This window comes from Ornithorhynchus anatinus, chromosome 1, assembly GCF_004115215.2.
Source record: "Ornithorhynchus anatinus isolate Pmale09 chromosome 1, mOrnAna1.pri.v4, whole genome shotgun sequence".
NCBI classification, from domain to species: Eukaryota; Metazoa; Chordata; class Mammalia; order Monotremata; family Ornithorhynchidae; genus Ornithorhynchus; species Ornithorhynchus anatinus.
In genome coordinates, this window is record NC_041728.1 from 99,568,214 (window position 1) to 99,587,992 (window position 19,779).

The 19,779-nt window shown below is 48.5% G+C and overlaps 1 protein-coding gene across 1 annotated transcript in view; it reads right to left on the bottom strand.

Moving 5' to 3' along the window:
• Positions 1-19,779, bottom strand: part of SLC24A3 (solute carrier family 24 member 3) — a gene marked incomplete at its 5' end in the record, with an annotated part of 409,035 nt that overhangs the window by 320,071 nt on the left and 69,185 nt on the right. Inside the window, one exon of the mRNA XM_029062489.1 lies at positions 6,089-6,223. Coding sequence (XP_028918322.1) covers positions 6,089-6,223 — 135 coding nt within the window. The remainder of the gene's footprint in view (positions 1-6,088; positions 6,224-19,779) is intronic.

Consider the following 19,779-nt stretch of genomic DNA (forward strand, 5'->3'; position numbering starts at 1 on the left):
GGACTAGGCCTCAGGCCTCCTAGAGATCCCACTGCTCCCTGGGGTAGCCCAGTAGGAAGGAGTGAAAAGAGCACGGGTCTGGGAGTCAGAGGGCCTGGGTTCTAATCCTGGCTCTACCACTTGTCTGCTGTGTGACCTCAGGGCAAGTCACTTCACTTCTCTGGGTCTCAGTTACTTCATCGGTAAAATGGGATTTAAAACTGTGAGCCCGTGTGTGGGCCAGGGACTCTGTCCAACCCGATTAGCTTCTATCTACCCCAGCGCTTAGTACAGTGCTTGGCACATAGCAGGGGCTTAACAAGTACCCTTTTCAAAAAAAACCCCCAAACTTACAGCAATATGCTTCTCTCCAGAGATGGTTGTTACACATCAAGCATAAATCTTGTTGGATAGAATGGATTTACCCTTAGACATACTGGCCTAAAAAAGCCTGCCCATCTGGAAGTGGGCCAGACTTCAAACCATCTGCAGAGTCCAAATTTATTGGTTGTCAGCAGAAGAGCTGTAAAAAGGGGGATTAAGACTAAAACTGTGAGCTCCATGTGGGACATAGACTGTGTCCAACCTGATTACCTTCTACGGTACAATGCCTGGCACATAGTAAGCGCTTAACGAATATCATTAAAAAAGAAAAGAGCGAGGCACCTGAATCCTCATCATCACCCGAATCCTCATCATCACCCGAATCCTCATCATCATTGGTACTTAGTGAGTGCTTCCTGTGTGCAGACCACTGTTCTAAGCTCTCGGAACAGTACAACATGTGGTAAACACGTTCCGTGCCCACAGAGAGTTTGCAGTCTAGAGGATTTGGGTGGAAACTCCATCCGTCTTCCAGGGACACGATGAACGGTGGATTAACTAATGTAGCTGAAAACAGCTCATCTACAACATTTCCACTCACAGAGGCCCCTCCGGCGGTGTGGTGGGCAGGCTTCAAACAAGCGAAAACAGGCCTTCGACTCTTGTTGGGCAATAAGGGATCCTTTCACCACGCAGGGCGTGAGTCTGGAGAGAAGTAGCCGAAGATAGCTCACTCCCTTTGCATTTGGGACTAAAATGGAATCCTCCAACTCCCAGGCCCTTGCTCTTTCCACTAGGCCACGGCTGCTTCTCCCGGTGACGGAGATGTGAGAAAATTTCCAGCGTTTCTAAATCTTCCTTTCCCCACGGGCCCTTTCTTTCCCACGCCTTGTTAGATCCCACTCACGCCTCGTCTGCTGACGCTCACACTCACAGCCTGTCAGGACGGGGACCCTACGCCGAACTTCTGAGTCACTACACTAGAGAAGCAGCGTGGTTCAGTGGAAAGAGCCCGGGCTTGGGAGTCAGAGGTCATGGGTTCGAATCCCGGATCTGCCACTTGTCAGCTTGTGACTGTGGGCAAGTCACTTCACTTCTCTGTGCCTCAGGTACCTCATCTGTAAAATGGGGATGAAGACTGTGAGCCTCACATGGGACAACCTGATTATCCTGTATCTACCCCAGCGGTTAGAACAGTGCTCTGCACATAGTAAGCACTCAACAAATACCAACGTTATTATTTTATTACACACGGTTCTCCTATTTCACCCCTCTTGGTCCTCCCTCCAGCCCCACTGGCTAAGGGCAGAAGGTGTGGCCAATTAAATGCATTACTCAGACAAGGATGAGTGCTAAGCACACAGTGAGCACTCAGTAAATACGACTGAATGAATGAATGCGATTTATGGGGGATCTCCCTATCCTGTTAGGTTCCTCAAGAACAGGTACCATATCTCCGCTCCTGTTGTTTCCCCTCAAGCACTCACTACAGAGCTCTGCAAACGGGATGTGCTTGATTAAATACTGATAATGACAGTGCTAAACCATCGTAGTCCCTGAATGCACTTAATCTTTCACGACCGCTCAAATATCCCTCATTTTTCTCTCTAAAACCTCATTTTAGACCTTTGTCCAGTAAATAATCTCATCTTCCTTGAACTATTGGTAATGAATTTCCTGTACTCTCCTCCCCTTGCTAGGTGCTCAGTGGGAACCTGCCACCTCCAGAAGCCAAAAAGTGAGACTCATCCTGGGGCTGAAGGATTGGGGAAACGAAGACGATTCCTTCTTCACTCTGTCCACACCCTTTAGGATCCTGCAATTCATCCTGTTCACACCCTTAAGGATTCAGCAAACTTCACTACTATCCCTTCAACCTGCATCTTTCCAGACTGAAGAGTATTGAGCTGTTTCCACCCCCTTAAACAATTTATTGGCTCAACTCTATACCTTTTCTAGCTCTTGCATATTCTTCCTGCCTCTACACACACACACATACGCACATTATTTAATCAGTGGCATTTATTGTTTACTATGTGCAGAGCATTGCACTAAGCACTTGGGAAAGTACGATTCAACCGAATCAGCAGACACATTCCCCGCCCACGAGTTTATAACCTAGTGGGAAGTTGATTTACTCCATACATTATAACGACTTCATTTCTTATCCATTAGCCAGTTTTCTTTGCAGTATAGAGCTTGCTCCGCAGACCCACAATTACCTTTTTCTCGAGCCCACGGCTTTTCAAAAATCTGAGTTCTTTCAACATGTTGTGGAAGGAGCATTTGCTGTGAACAGTCATCATCGATGAATTCATCACCTCCCTCCTTCTAGACTGTTCTCCCCCTTTCTAGACTGTGAGCCCGTTGTAGGCAGGGATTGTCTCTATTTGTTGCTGAATTGTACTTTCCAAGCGCTTAGTACAGTGCTCTGCGCGCAGTAAGCGCTCAATAAATACGATTGAATGAATGAATCATCAACGGTATTTATTGAGCACCTACCGTGTGCAGAGCACTGTACTAAGCGCTTGGGAGAGGGTACTACAACAGATTCGGCAGACACATTCCCTACGCACAACGAGCTTATAACCTAGAGGGATATCTTAGGGTTATTCCATCCCTTACAATCACTCCTACTTCATTTCTTACCAGTTAACCAGTTTTCTAGATAGTACAGAGCTTGCTCACCCAACTCATAAAGGTTTTTTCTGAAGCCCACAGCCTTTCAAAAATCTGAATTCTTTGTGGAAGGAGCATTTGCTGTGAACATTCATCATCAGTGATATTTAACGCCGGTGACCTTGACGTTATCCTTGTCTCCTCTCTCTCATTCAACCCGCATATTCAATCCATCACTAAATCCTACCTTCAGAACATCGCTACAATCCATCCTTTCCTCTCCATCCAAAGTGCTACCACGTTAATACAATCACTCATCCTAACCGCCTGGATTACTCCATCAGCCTCCGTGCTGACCTCCCAGCCTCCGGTCTCTCCTCACTCCAGTCCATACTTCATTCTCCTGTCTGGATCATTATTCTACAAAAAGTTCAGGACACGTCGCCCCGCTCCTCAAAACACTCCAGTGATTGCCCATCCACCTCCACATCAAACAAAAACTCCTCACCATTGTCTTTAAAGCACTCATCACCTTGCCCCCTCCTACCTGACCTCGCTTCTCTCCTTCTACAACTCAGCCCACACGCTTCGCTCCTCTATTGTTAACTTTTTCACTGTGCCTTGATTTTGCCTATCTCGCTGCTAACCCCTCGCCCACATCCTGCCTCTGGCCTGGAACGCCCTCCCTCCTCAAATCCGTCAGACAACCGCTCTCCCCCACTTCAAAGCCTTACTGAAGGCCCATCTCCTCCAAAAGGCCTCCCAGACTAAGCCCTACTTTTTCTCATCTCTCACTCCCTTCTGCATCCCCTTGACTTGCCCCTCTACTCTTCCCCCCTCCCAATCCCTCAGCACCTATGTACATTTCTGTCATTTTATTTATCTGTATTGATGTCTGTCTCCCCACCTCTAGACTGTAAGCTCATTGTGGGCGGGGAATGTGCTTATTGTTGTACTTTACTTTCCCAAGCACTTACTACTGTGATCTGCGCACTGTAAGTGCTCAATATATATGATTGAATAAATTAATTAATGAATCTACCTAGCGATTACGATGGGCAGCACACTGTACTAAGCGCTTGGGAGAGTACAATACAACAGAGTTGCAGACAACCTTCCCTGTGTGCAACAAGCTTACAGTCTCGAGCACAGAGTTCCTCCAAGAAATGTTATCCCCACCCCACCCCACCCGGGGAAACACTGTGAACACCCACAGCCCCACAGCCAGCTCTGCCACCATGCATGATGAAATGAATTTCTGAACTCAATCCCTTGGAGGAGGCCCAAGTGTCTGGATTCAGTCTGATTCTTGCGCTTAGTATGTGTCAGGCACTGTACTAAGTGCTGGAGGAGATACAAGATCATCAGGTTGGACGTAGTCCACGTCCCACATGGGGTTCACAGTCTTAATTCCCATTTTACAGATGAGGGAACAGAGGCGCAGAGAAATCAAGTGTCTCACCCAAGGCCACGCAACAGACAAATGGCAGAGCCGAGATGAGAACCCAGGTCCTCAGATTCCCGGGGCCGTGCTCTATCCATTAGATCACGTTGCTTCTCTGTCAAACCGGAACCCCCCAGTTTCCTGCTGTGCTTCACCGAATGCTCAATACCACAATTATTAGCATTTTTATTGCTAGTAGTATTATCATTTTTATTACTCCCCAGTCAGGACACCCTGGGACTCAACCCAACGCTTTCCATTCATTAACTGAATTATGAATTATGCGTCAAGCGCTTTATAACACTCAATCAGCTCATCCCCTCCTACCTCACGTCACTGATCTACTACATCCCAGACCACTCGCTTTGCTCCTCTAGTACCAGCTTATTCACTGTGCCCCAATCACATCTATCTCGCCGACCTCTCGCCCACATCCTGCCTCCGGCCTGGAATTTCCTCCCTCTTCATATTTAACAGACAATTATTCTCCCCACCTTCAAAGCCTTATTGCAGGTACATCTCCTCCAAGAGGCCTTCCTTGACTAAGCCCTCACTTCCTCTTTTTCCACTCCCTTCTAAGTTGCCCTGACTTGTTCCCTTTATTCATTCCCTCCCCCAGCCCTACAGCACTTATGCACATATCTGTAATTTCTTTTTTATTTATAATAACGTCTGTCTTCCCCCTATAGACTGTAAACTCACTGTGGGCAGGGAATATTTCTGTTATATTGCTGTATTGTACTCTCCCAAGTACTTAGTACAGTGCCCTACACACAGTAAGTGCTCAATAAATACAATTGATCGATCGATTGCTACATTCATTCATTCAATCTTATTTATTGAGCGCTTACTGTGTGCAGAGCACTGCACTAAGCGCTTGGAAAGTACAGTTAAGCAACAAGTAGAGACAATCCCTACCCACAACAGGCTTACGGTCAAGAAGAGGGGAGAGAGGCATCAAAACAAGTAAACAGGCATCGAGAGCATCAATATAAATAGAATTTATAGATATATATACATCATTCATATAAATAAAGAGAATTATAAATATGTACATTTATACACAAGTCCCGTCAGGGGAAGGGGGTAGAGCAAAGGGAGCAAATAGGGGCTATGGGGAGAATGAATGTAGAAGATAAAAGCTCAGGAGAAAGCTAATTTCCAGGGAGGAGCTTATCTAATCTATAATCAGGCACGAAAATCTCTCTGCCTCCGAGCCTTTAGCAACTCTCCTTCGAACCTGCTCTCAGACCAGCAAATCCAGTGGAATACCTTTCCGCAGCGGAATTCCTCTGCTGCGTCAGTCCTCCGCAAGAAATAAGCCCGTCGCTTGACGACGGTCACTGCCAGGTTAGAAAATACACTGAACCCACCTCCCGGGTGAGGTCCACAAGACAAAGTTGTCGACCAACTCTATGGAGCCCTTCTGAAGACAAGGCCATCCGCCAAGGCCGGACCGAACTTTCTTAAAGGGTTTCAGTTCCGTGGATGAGGGCCAGCCCCCATATCACTCTTCGGCGGTTATTGCAACTCCGAAAACGTGCCCGGATCCTGGTCCCGCCAGAGTATGAGTGACCGGGGATTTCCCCAGACTTCCCAAAAGGCCCCTCCCAACCCACTTGAGCCTCAAAGAGAGACCGTGGAAAGGAACTCCACCATCCTTTGTGCCCGGGACCAACCGCAGCTGCTCCATCTCGGATTCCCAGAGGACGCAAGTCCTACCTGGTTCGGTGCAGTTCTTCCGGGGCAGGTGGCCCGCGTCGACTGGAATCTCAGTAGTGTTCCGATCGACCGCCTCCAGCAACCTCCTCCCATCCCATTTATCGAAGGTGTCCGGGGAGCTCAGGATGTCAAAGCCTAGGAAGGAAAAAATCAATAGGTTCGTGGATGTTGTGACCCACCACGTTCTGCCGCCCACAGCTTGGACTCCTTCTTGTTTGCTATTAATAATAATGATGGCATTGGTTAAGCACTTACTATGTGCAAAGCTCTGTTCTAAGCGCTGGAGAGGATACAAGGTGATCGGGTTGTCCCACGTGGGGCTCACAGTCTTAATCCCCACTTTACAGAGGAGGTCGCTGAGGCCCAGAGAAGTGAAGTGACTTGCCCAAAGTCACACAGCTGACAAGCGGCTGAGCCGGGATTTGAACCCATGGCCTCTGACTCCCAAGCCCGGGCTCTTTCCACTGAGCCACGCTGCTTCTTCCTCCCATCCAGGTGAGGGGTGGATCAGGGCCATATCCCCATTTTACAACTATGGACCCGGAAACCCATGGGGAAAACCAGACTTCTGAGTCATTCATTCATTCATTCATTCACTCATTCAATCAATCATATTTACTGAGCGCTTCCTGCATGCAGAGCCCTGCACTAAGCGCTTGGAAAGTACAATTCGGCAACAGATAGAGACAATTCATTCACTCATTCAATAGTATTTATTGAGCGCCTACTGTGTGCAGAGCACTGTAATAATAAGAATAATAATGTTGGTATTTGTTAAGCGCTTACTATGTGCCGAGCACTGTTCTAAGCGCTGGGGTAGACACAGGGGAATCAGGTTGTCCCGCGTGGGGCTCACAGTCTTAATCCCCATTTTACAGATGAGGTAACTGAGGCACCGAGAAGTTAAGTGACTTGCCCAAAGTCACACAGCTGACAAGTGGCCGAGCCAGGATTCGAACCCATGACCTCTGACTCCAAAGCCCGTGCTCTTTCCAGTGAGCCACGCTGCTTCTCTACTAAGCGCGTGGAATGTACAAATCGGTAACAGATAGAGACAGTCCCTGCCCTTTGACGGGCTCACGGTCTAATCGGGGGAGACGGACAGACAAGAACCATGGCAATAAATAGAATCTAGGGGATGAACATATTAAAAACAATAGCAAATAAATAGAATTAAGGCGATGTACATTTCATTAACAAAATAAATAGGGTAATGGACAATCCCTACCCAACAACGGGCTCAGCTCACCGTCTAGAAGGGTCGTTTAATGACGGGGTCGTTTAGAGTCATTTAGCCAACTTTGCAACGCCATTCCCGTGACACCGAACTTGGATAGTCTTTGAAGTAGCTTGAAGACACGGTCATAGGATGGTCAACAATGGGAAGAGATGATAAGACTCCAAAGCCTTTAGCAGGCAGCAGAAGCCCAGTGTACTTGAGAAGCAGCGTGGCTCAGTGGAAAGAGCACAGGCTTGGGAGTCAGAGGTCATGGGTTCGAATCCCTGCTCTGCCACTTGGCAGCTGTGTGATTGTGGGCAGGTCACTTAACTTCTCTGTGCCTCAGTTACCACATCTGTAAAATGGGGATTAAGACTGTGAGCCTCACGTGGGACAACCTGATTACCCTGTATTTACCCCAGCACTTAGAACAGTGCTCTGCACATAGTAAGGGCTTTACAAATACCAACCTTATCATTATTATTAATAGAATGACTGATCAGAGCCCCAGGATTCGAGATCCAGGGATGTTATCTTCTTTCATCATCTGCTTCTGCGGTGATACCTGGACAATTCTCCTTTTTTGGTATTTGTTAAGTGCTACTATGTGTCAAACACCATTCTAAGCAATGGGGTAGGTACAGGTTAATAAGGTCGGTCACAATCCCTTAGGGCAGGGACCGTCTCTATCTGTTACCGATCTGTACATTCCAAGCGCTTAGTACAGTGCTCTGCACATAGTAAGCACTCAATAAATACTATTGAATGAATGAATGAATGAATGACTCACAGTCTAAGTAGGAGGGAGAACAGGGATTTAATTCCCCATTTTACAGTTGAGGAAACTGAGGCACAGAGAAGTTGTGACCTGCCCAAGATCACAGAGCAAGCAATTGGCCCAGCTGGGATTAGAACCCAGATCCACTGACTCTCTGGCCGTGTTCTTTCCCTTAGGCCACGCTGCTTGAAACCTTGAAACCTCAGGGTTTTAGTTTCTACTTAAAGTTGAAAACCAATGATCTACACTACTGGCCAGGAATGAAAAGTCCATAATTAGTCAATCAGTGGTATTTATTGAGCACTTAATTGTGTGCAGAACACTGTATTAACCTCTTGGGAAAGTATAGTGGGATAGAATTGGTTGACACATTCCCTTTTTCTTTAATGGTATTTGTTCAGCACCTTCTACGTCCCAGACACTGTACTAAACGCTGGAGTAGATATAAGCTAGTCAGGTTGGACACAGTCCAGGTCATACATGGGCTTCACGGTCTTAATCCCCATTTTACCGATGTGGTAACTGAAGCACAGAGAAGTGAAGTGACTTGGCCAAGGTCACACTGCAGACGAGTGGTGGAGCTGGGACTAGAATCCAGGTCCTCTGACTTCCAGGCCTAGGCCATGCTGCTTCCCTGCCCACAAGGAGCTTACAGTTTAGAAGGGGAGACAGATATAAAATAAATTGCAGGCCGGGGAATGGCACAGCGTAAGCATACATGCACACAGAAGTGCTGTGGTGTTGGCAGTAAGGTGAGTATCAACTGTTTAAGGGGAACAGATTTTAATGTCACTTGTCTGCGGTGTGATCTTGGGTAAGTCACTTTGCTTTTCTAAGCATCGGCTTTCTCAACTGCAAAATTCATTCAGTAGTATTTATTGAGCGCTTACTATGTGCAGAGCACTGTACTAAGCGCTTGGAATGGACAAATCGGTAACAGATAGAGACAGTCCCTGCCCTATGACGGGCTCACAGTCTCAATACCTGTTCTCCCTCTTACTTAGATTGTGAGCCCCACATGGGACAAGGACTGTGACCTTATTGATCTGAATTTACCCCTAAGCTTAGAAAAGTGCTTGACATACAGCTAGTGCTGAACAAGTACGATTTTTTTTTTTAAAAGTTGCATAGGTGATGCGGAAGGGAGGGTGAATAGGGGAATTGAGGATTTAGTCAGTGAAGGCGCCTAGGATGATATGACATTTCTTAGGGCTTTGAAGGTGGGGAGAGTGGTGGTCTGTCAGGTACAAAGGAGGGAATTCCAGGCCAGAGGGAGGAAGTGCGCAAGGGACGACAGCAAGACGGATGAGATGGAGGTTCAGAGAATTTGTGGGCGTTAGAGAAATGAAGTGTGCCGGGTGGGTCATAATAGAAGATCTGCAAGGTGAGGTAGAAGTGATTCTATTTATTCTTGATTCTATTTATTTATCTATATCTATCTGATAGATATCTATCTATCTATTCTTGATTCTATTTATTGCTATTGTTCTTGTCTGTCCCTTGATTCTATTTACTGCTATTGCCATTGTTCTCGCCTGTCCGTCTCCCCCGAGTAGACCGTAAGCCCGTCAAAGGGCAGGGACCGTCTCTATCTGTTACCGATTTGTACATCCCAAGCGCTTAGTACAGTGCTCTGCACATAGTAAGCGCTCAATAAATACTATTGAATGAATGAATGAAGTGGGGAGAGCTGATTGAGAGCCTTAAAGCCGACGGCAAGGAGTTTCTGCTCGAGGCAGAGGTGGATGGGCATCCACTGGAGGTTTTTGAGGAGCAGGGGAGTTGTGGACTGAGCGTACTTTGAGAAAAACGATCCAGGCAGCAGGATGACGGATGGTCGGGAGTGGGGAGAGAAGGGAGGCGGGGAGGTCAGCCAGGAGGCAGCAGCAGTAGGCGAGGCCGGATGTGAGAAGAGCTTGGAAAGCACGGTGGAAGTTTGGACGGAAAGGAAACGGCCGATTCTAGAGATGAAGCGAAGGTAGGATTTGGTGACAGATTGACTATGTGGGTTGAGCGAGAGAGATGATTCGAGGACAGTGCTAGTATTACGAGCTTGTGAGACGGAGAGGACGGTGGTGCTGTCTACAGAGACGGGAAAGTCTGGAGGAAGGCAGGGTTTGAGTGAGAAGATGAGGAGTTCTGTTTCGATCCGCATGTCCGACCGCAGCCAGCCTCGTTTATAATCCAGCAGGGAATTTTTTAAGTGATGACTGCTGAAGGGGCATTAAAAGAAGACCAAAATATAAGCCTCAAAGTATCTTCCCACATCCACTCCTAAGGCTAAAAACAGAGAAAGGATATTACATGATCAAGTTGTGCAGGGGCACACCCGTGGTGGGGGACAGAATGTACCGAAATGAAACGTGGGTGGAAATGAGGACGTGGTTATTGAGGTGTTTGGGAGAGGGAAGGATCCCGCTAAGATGAGGAAGGCCACATCGTAGAGTTCCTCTAAACCTCCCCAGGTGCCACTCTGCGGGCAGAGTCCTGATGCCAGTGGACCACCGGTCTGACCTTGGATGGCTCTGCTCATCACCTGAAAGGACCGAGTTAAAGAGTCAGAAAGACAGAATCCCATTTCACAGAGACGCGGTGTGGCCTAGTGGAAAGAGCATGGGCCTGTGAGTCAGAGGATCTGCTGTGTGACCTTGGACAAGTCACTTGACTTCTAATAATTGCGGTAGTAATCATGGTATTTGTTAAGCGCTTACTATGTGCCAAGCACTGTACTAAGCACTGGGGTAGAGGTCAAGTCCCACAGGGGGCTCACAGTCTAAGTAGGAGGGAGCACGGGTATCGAATCCCCATTCTGTAGAGGAGGGAACCGGGGCACAGAGAGGTTGAGTGGCTTGCCCATGGTCACACAGCCACAGCAGACAAGCGGTGGAGTGGGATTCGAATCCAGGTCCTTTGACTCCCAGGACTGTGTTTTTTTCGATTAGGCCAAGCCCCTTCTCTGTGCTTCGGCTCCTTCATCTGTAAAAAAGGGATTAAATCCTCCTCCCTCCTACTTAGACAGTGAGTACTGTGTGGGACAGGAACTGAGTCCAGTATGATTATCTTGTATCTACCCCAGCATTTAGTACAGGGATAGACACATGGTCAGTGGTTAACAAGAATAATAATAATAACAATAATAATAATAATAATAATAATTCAGGAGACTGTGGTAAAGAGCAGATTTTTGAGAGTGAAGCTGCTATGATAAAGGGCTGGTAGGAAAATGGCAAAGGAGAAGGAGAGAAAAGATATATGGGCTGGACTGGGGGGGAAAAATAAAGCAGAGAAGGTAGGACCCCCAAAGCCACCCCTCAAACGAAGAGCCAAAGAGCAAAAGAAGAGCCATTGCCAGGGCTGCTGTTTTAGACAGACACAGAACAAAACCAAATGCACTTCACCCCGGGTCCAAAATTCAAAACCCTATTTGAGTTTCTTGGCAGAAGTTTTGCAATACGTACTGGATGGACTAGAATTACCCAAGAATAGGGTTTTAAGCCGGTTCTCCCGCATCTGGTGACTGGGCGTAATTTAGGCTGAGCGTTCTCAGGGAGCAAAAAAAATCAAGTCTAAACTCAGCACGACACGGAAACTGTGACAAGCCGGCTGGGCCTCCAAACACTCTTTTAGCCGTGAGAATGGCGATGCCCTTTCAGCAAGAAGTAGAACGCTCTTTGCGACGGGGAACGTTCCCGGTACACGCTAAGCCCCACACAATGCTGCATCTCGGCTAAAAGCTGGGAGCCAGTTATTGCGGATCAACCAGCACGGCACGCTGCAATCAAAGAAGCGGTGGTTCTCTTGGGGAGCAGCGTGGCCTAGATCTCGATCTCTAGATATCCGTATTTCCCCCTCAAGACTGTAAACTCGTTGTCGGCAAGGAATGTGTATGTTTTATTGTTATATTGTACTCGCCCAAGTGCTTAGTACGGTGCTCTGCACACCCTAAGTGCTCAATAAATACGATCGAATGATTGATCGATTGGTTAGATAGCAATATACGGTGAAAAAGCAACCTATACCTCCCTCTGCACTAGATACAACTAGGATGACCATTCATCCGGCTTTGTACCCGTCATTTAATTTTCAGGAGGTACTGATAAGCGACTGAAGACTAGCCATTCAGCACTTTTATTTTAAAGCACTCAACCGCCTTGCCCTCTCCTACCTCTCCTCACTACTCTCCTAGTACAACCCAGCCTACACACTTCGCTTCTCTAATGCCAACCTACTCACTGTATCTCCATCTCGACTATCTCGCCTCTCGCCCACGTCCTGCCTCTGGTCTGGAGAGCCCTCCCTCTTCATATCCCCCGATCAGACCGTAAGCCCGTCAAAGGGCAGGGACTGTCTCTATCTGTTACCGATTTGTTCATTCCCAGCACTTGGTACAGTGCTCTGCACGTAGTAAGTGCTCAATAAATACTATTGAATGAATGAATGAATGAATATCCGGCAGGCAATTACTTTCGCTCCGCCTTCAAAGCCTTACCGAAGGCACATCTCCTCCAAGAAGTCTTCCCTGACTAAACTCTCTTTTCCTTCTCGTCCACTCCCTTCTGCTTTATCCTGACTTGCTCCCTTTATTCATCCCCCTTCCCAGCCCCACAGCACTCGTGTACACACCTGAATTTGATTTATTTATATTAATGTCTGTCTCCCCTCTAGATTGTAAGCTCACTGTGGGAAGGGAATGTGTTGTATTGTACTCTCCCAAGTACTTAGAACAGTGTTCTGCACATAGAAAGCTCTGAATAAATACAACTGATGGATTGATCAAAGCCGCAGCCTCCATCCGACTTAGCTCCCGTGGCTCATAAACAGCCTACCTATTTACAGGGTTCTGGAAGAGGAAGCGGATTTTTCGGCAGTGAGATATGAGGTCAGAGATACCTTCAGCAGAAAAGTATAAGTTCTGCAGATTTCTGCAATATGATCTCACTACATAACAGTGGGTAACCAGCAAATGATGTGAGGGGAAGCAGAGTGGGATTAGGGAAAAGAGCACGGGCCTGGGAGACTTGGGTTCTAATCCCAGCCCTGCCACTTGTCTGCTGGGTGACCTTGGGCAGCAGGTCACTTCACTTCTCTGTGCCTCAGTTCCCTCATCTGTAAAATGGAGATTAAGACTGTGAGCTTCTTGTGGGAAAGGGACTGTGTCCAACCTGATAACCCACCCTAGCACGTAGCATAGTGCTTGATACATAGCGCTTAATATGTACCATTAAAAAAAAACACACAACCTCATGAATGTTGCTTTTGGGTTGGCTAAAGTCGGTGCCCAGTACAGTCCTCTGCCCCCAGGAGGCACTCAATAAATACAGAAGATAATGAATGGGAACAAACGACCACCACAGGCCCAGGATTCTGTTTCCACCTGGAGCACAAGGACAGAGAAAGAGTTCTGAACTCTTGATTACTTCATTTCACCACAGAAACAGCATAGCTTAGGGGATAGAGTACAGGCCTGGAAGTCAGAAGGACATGGGTTCTAATCCCGGCTCCGCCACTTGCCTGCTGTGTGACCTTGGGCAAGTCACTTCACTTCTCTGGACCTCAGTTCCCTTATCTGTAAAATGGGGATTAAGACTGTGAGCCCTATGTGGGACAGGGACTGTGTTCAACCTGATTAGCTTGTAGTTACCCCAGTGCTTAGAACACTGCTGGACATATAGTAAATGCTTAACAAATACCATCGTCATTATTATTATTATTATTATCACCGAGGGATGGGAACACGTGGGAGCTCTGATTCACAGGGATCCGATATGACCTTTTTTTTTTTTAATGGTATTTGTTAAGCGCTTACTAAGTGCCAGGCTCTGTTCTAAGTGCCGGAGACTTCAGATCCACTGTCAGCCAGAAACAATTTCCTGACTTTCCCTATCTCCTCTTCCTGATCTGGTCGCAGCGTTGAGAGCAAAATTGTCCCGAGCCCTTCTACAGCTCTGCATCTCCCTCCATCCCCCAATTTGGGGGACGGTGCTAAAGAGGCAGTTTCTGAGGCTGGAGAAGGTTTGGGGAGGCCTCGGTTTAGCTATGACCCAAGGGCCCGGTTAGGGGAGGGGCCGGGACTCGAGGCCCTCCGGTTCTGGCATTCTCCCAACGGCCCGGCCACCCTCGAGTCCGTCCTAGGATAGTCACTAAAAGGCAGTTCACGGCAATCCGAACCGAAGCTCTTCGACGAACCTTAAAAGGGAAGAGAGTAAGCTTGTGGCCGGCTTGCATCTTGCCCCGCAGGATGGGGTGCCCCGAGAGTGTGCCTGGGCTGGTTTGGGAGGAGGGTTGCCATCACATTATTCCAAGCACTCACCCTACCCGGCCTTGATTATTGCCTCGGCCTCCTCACTGACCTCCCAGCCTCCTGTCTCTCCCCATTCCAGGCCATACTTCACTGTGCTGCCCGGATCATTTTTCTCCAAAACCTTCCTGGCCATTCGCAGCGTAGCTCAGTGGAAAGAGCCCGGGCTTAGGAGTCAGAGGTCATGGGTTCGAATCCCCACTCTGCCCCTTGTCAGCTGTGTGACTGTGGGCAAGTCACTTCACTTCTCTGCGCCTCAGTTCCCTCATCTGTAAAATGGGGGTGAAGACTGTGAGCCTCACGTGGGACAACCTCATTCCCCTGTATCTACCCCCAGTGCTTAGAACAGTGCTCTGCACGTAGTAAGCACTTAACAAATGCCAACATTATTATTACAGTGCTCTGCACATAGTAAGCGCTCAATAAATACTATTGAATGAATGAATTCATCCATTCATATTTACTGAGCACTAACCGGGTGCAAAGCACTGAACTAAGTCCTCGGGGGGAGAGTACACTATAACGGACACATTCCCTGCCATAATGTGCTCGTGCTTCCCCTCTCCTCAAGAACCTCCTGCCATTCACTCATATTTATTGAGTGCTTACTGTGTGCAGACCACGGTACCGAACGCTTGGGAGAGTACAACCATAGACACATTTCCTGCCTCCAGTGGTGGCCCATCCGTCTCTGCCTCAAACCGAAACTCTTCACCATTGGTTTTAAAGCAGTCCATCACATTGCCCCCTCCTATCTCACCTCGCAAATTTCCTACTACAACCCAGCCCACACTCTTCGCTCCTCCATCGCTAACCTTCACACTGGTATCTCGATCTCGTCTGTCTCGCCACTGACCTCCCGCCCCCATCCTGCCTCTAGTCTGGTACGCTCTCCCTCCTCATAACCGACAGGCAATTACCCCCCCCCCCCCGACTTCAAAGCCTTCCTGAAGGCCCATCTCCTCCAAGAGGCCTTCCGTGACTAAGCCCTCTTCTCCTCTCCTCCCACTCCCTTCTAAGTTGCCCCGATTTGTTTCCTTTATTCATTCTCCCTCCCGGCCCCCCAGCACTTATGTACATATCTGTAATTTCTTTTTTATTCGTATTAACGTCCGTCTCCCCCTCTAGACTGTAAGCTCGTTGTGGGCAGGGAGTGTGTGTGTTATACTGTTGCATTGTACTTTCCCGAGCTCTGCCATGGGGAACCCCGGGGGGGGGGGGGGGACACGGCGGCAATCAAGGCACCCGGAGGACTCCCTCCATATTAAAGCCACAGCTGGATCAATCTGTGGCCTGCTGTTCCCAGCCCAGTGCCAGGAGGAAAATGGGCAGGACGGCCGATTTGAACCATGCCATCTGGACTTCCTCGCCCGCCTCTTCGGCCGAGTTCCGAGCCGACGTATCTCAGTGAGGTCACGAGCTCCCTTAAAGGGCCCCGGCCCATCATTATTTATCGTCCCCCATCAGCCCCGCCGAGAACTCTACCGGCCTCTCTGTCTGGGAGCGGGAACGGACGCGACCCCCTTGCTCGAGTCAGGAACTGGGAGTGAGAAGAGGGAACTGGCCCATCTCCCGTCAAAAGCAGCATTCACTCAATCATTCGTTCAATCGTATTTACTGAGTGCTTACAGTACGCAGAGCACTGTACTGAGCGCTTGGGAGAGTGCAATACAAAAATAAAAAAGACACATTCCCTCACCACAACGAGTTTACAGAGGACAGAGGTGGTGGCCCTCAAAGTAGGACTGGGGACAGGGGGAGAGGGCGAAGGAGTGGACAGGCTTTGGTCTCATTCGACACTGGACAGTTTTTCAACCGGCATGTCCCTTGTCAATCAATCAATCAATCAGTGGCATTTAATGAGCACTTACTGTGTGCTGAGCATTCTACTAAGTGTTAGGGAGAGCACAAAACAGTCGGTAGACATGATCCTGCCCATTCATTCATTCATTCATTCATTCATTCATTCAATAGTATTTATTGAGCGCTTACTATGTGCAGAGCACAGTACTAAGCGCTTGGAGTGTACAATTCGGCAAGGAGCTTTCAGGCTAGAGGGGGAGACAGACATTAAAATCGACTACAGATGGATAAGCTCATAAGTGCCGTGGGGATGGGGAGAGAAGCGGGGTGAGAAGCAGCATGCCCTAGTGGGAAAAGCACAAACTTGCGAGTCAGAGGACCTGGGTTCTAATCCCGGCTCTGCCGATCACTTACTGTGTGACCTAAGGCAAGTCACTTCACTCTCCGTGTCTCGGTTTCTCAGTTTTAACCACCTGCTCTCTTTCCTCCTTAGACTGTGAGTCCCACGCAGGATAGAGACTGTGTCAGACCTAACTGACCTGTACCTACCCCGGTGTTTAGAATGGTGTTTGACACACAGTAAGCGCTTAACAAATACCATTCGAAAAATATTGAAAATCGAAACAAATAAGGGCGACGGACCCAAACGCATAGGCTACTCAGTCCTGTATGAACATGGCGCCGGAGACCTTTGCGTGCGACATTTCTCTTTTCAACTCCCAACCCCTCACCGCCTCGTTTTCTGCCGCCGAGCCCCACGGCTCAGAAGCCGTATCTGGGCCTGAAGGGACCCGGGAGAGGAATGTGACGGCGTTCTTGGACTGTGAGCCCCATGCGGGATGAGGACTGTGTCCGATCTGTTTATATCTCATCTACCCCGAAGCTTAATACAGTGCTCGGCACATAGTGAGAGCTGAACGAGTACCGCGTTTATTATGTGGAGCGATGGAGGGGGTCAGGAGCCCCCCCGGGTGATATGGTCAGCAACTATATGACTTCTCCGTGGATTTCTGCAAAGGACGTTCTGGCGAGTGTCCTCGCAACACCCTCTCTTGCATAACGTAGCACGTTACGTCTGTGGCCTCTTCTGTCGCGATTAACCAAGAGAGTGGGTGTCCTCCTTGCCGTTTTCAAACAGAAAGCTTTATGAGTAGCACCAGAAACGGAGAGAAATGCAAACACTGGCTGTTCCCATAAGGTAAATACACACTTGTTTCTATTTTTGAGATTTTTGAACAGTAAACATTTACTTAAAGAAAACCAGGTTGAGCAAAGGGGCGCCCAGATTCCTTTGGGACCACCCTAGGACCCAAAGATTTTCAGTGCCGCTTCCCAAGCCCTAACAGTGAGATTAGCGGGAATAACTCCACACCAGTGGCTTTAAAGCACTCGATCGCCTTGCCCCCTCCTACCTCACCTCGCTATTCTCCTACTACATCCCGGCCCACACGCTTCGCTCCACTAATGCCAAACGTCTCACTGTACCTCCAGCTCGTCTATTTTGCTGCTGACCCCTCGTCCACGTCCTGCCACTGACCTGGAACGACCTCCCTCTTCAAATCTGGCAATTACGCTCCTCCCCTTTAAAACCTTATTGAAGGCCCATCTCCTCCAAGAGGCCTTCCCCGACTAAGCCCTCCTTTCCTCTTCTCCCACTCCCTTCTGCGTCCCCCTGACTTGCTCCCTGGATTCATCCCCCCTCCCAGCCCCACAGCACTCATATAATTTATTTATACTAATGCCTGTCTCCCCCTCTAGACTGTAAGCTCAGAGGGGACTGGGAATGTGTCTATTTTTTGTTATATTTTACTCTCCCAAGCGCCTTGCATAGTGCTCTGCACACAGTAAGCACTCAGTAAATACGATTCACTGAACGAACTGCCCTTTGGAGCCACCCGGAGTCCCTGCCTGATATCCGTGGCTCAGAGGAAAGAGCCCGGGCTTGGGAGTCAGAGGTCATGGGTTCGAATCCCAACTCCGCCACATGTCAGCTGTGTGACTGTGGGCAAGTCACTTAACTTCTCCGTGCCTGTTATCTCATCTGTAAAATGGGAGTTCAGATTGTGAGCCTCACGAGGGACAACTTGATTACCCTGTATCTACCCCAGGGCTTAGAACAGTGCTCTGCACATAGTAAGCGCTTAACAAATACCAACATTTTTATTATTACTTTTCTAATACAGGTCTGGTGCCCAGAACCCAGATCGCCCTGGGAGGGAAATACCGTTTGCCCAAAGGAGGCAAGGCAAGACTTAGCCACTTCTGCTTTAGGGTCAGGCCTTGACCCCCCAGTCACCCTGGCCCTCGAGGAAATCTCTAACAGTCCTGATTCGGGGGCCGAGCAGGCATTGCCCAAAGTGGAAGTGGGGGAGGGAGTGATTACCTCCTGCTGACTTCGGGCGGGGTGACCCGTCTGCCTCCACAGGAGCAGAGAGTCTGGGTTCTAGAACGGGGGTGAAAGAGAAGCGATCTCGAGATGAGAAAAAGAGAAATGATCATCCAAGGTTATCCAAAAAGCGGCACTGACTACTGGAAAGGGTGTGGGCCTGGGCATCAGAGAACCTGGGCTCTAATCCTGGCTCCGCCATTTGTCTGCTGTGTGACCTCGGTCAAGTCACCTCACTTCTAGAGAAGCAGCGTGGCTCAGTGGAAAGAGCATGGGGCTCGGGAGTCAGAGGTCATGGGTTCGAATCCCGGCTCTGCCACTCGGCAGCTGTGTGACTGTGGGCAAGCCACTTCACTTCTCTGTGCCTCAGTTACCTCATCTGTAAAATGAGGATTAAGACTGTGAGCCTCACGTGGGACAATCTGATTACTCTGTATCTACCCCAGTGCTTAGAACAGTGCTCTGCACATAGTAAGCACTTTACAAATATCAACATTATTATTATTATTCTCTGTCTCAGTTACCTCTTCTGCAAAATAGGGATTCAATACCTGTTCTCCCTCCTACTTAGATTGTGAGCCCCGTGTGGGACCTGATTATCCTTTATCTACCCAGTATTTAGCATAGTGCTGGCCCATAGTAAGCGCTTAACAAATGCCATACTTATTATTGTTAGTATTATCATTCTAAAGCAGCCATAGTAGTAGGAGTGTATTATAGCACCGTCCTTGGTTTTCAAAGATGATCTACAAACACTTAGTAATATCCTATCCGAGGGCGCGAGCACTGTTTGCGACTGATAAATATCCTGAGCAGCTGACTTGCTTACGAGTTTTGTTTAGAAGACCTGGGTTCTAATTCTGGTTCCGCCACTTGTCTGCTGTGTGACTTTGGGCAAGTCACTTCACTGCTCTGTGCCTCAGTTACCTCATCTGTAAAATGGGGATTAAGACCGTGAGCCTTATGTGGGACAGGGACCGTGTACGGCCCTACGATCTTTTATCTACCCCAGTGCTTAATATGGTGCATGGCTCAAAGTATGCACTTATAAATGCCATTCAAAAAGGGGGCAGGGAGTACCTCACCGCCAAAACGACAGAAGCACGAGTCGTTTTCCTGGGGGTACTAATGGTTTGCATGGAGCCAACCACACTCTCCTGCCCAGTTCTCCTTTAGCCAGGGGAAGGCATTTCAAGATGGTGGCTCA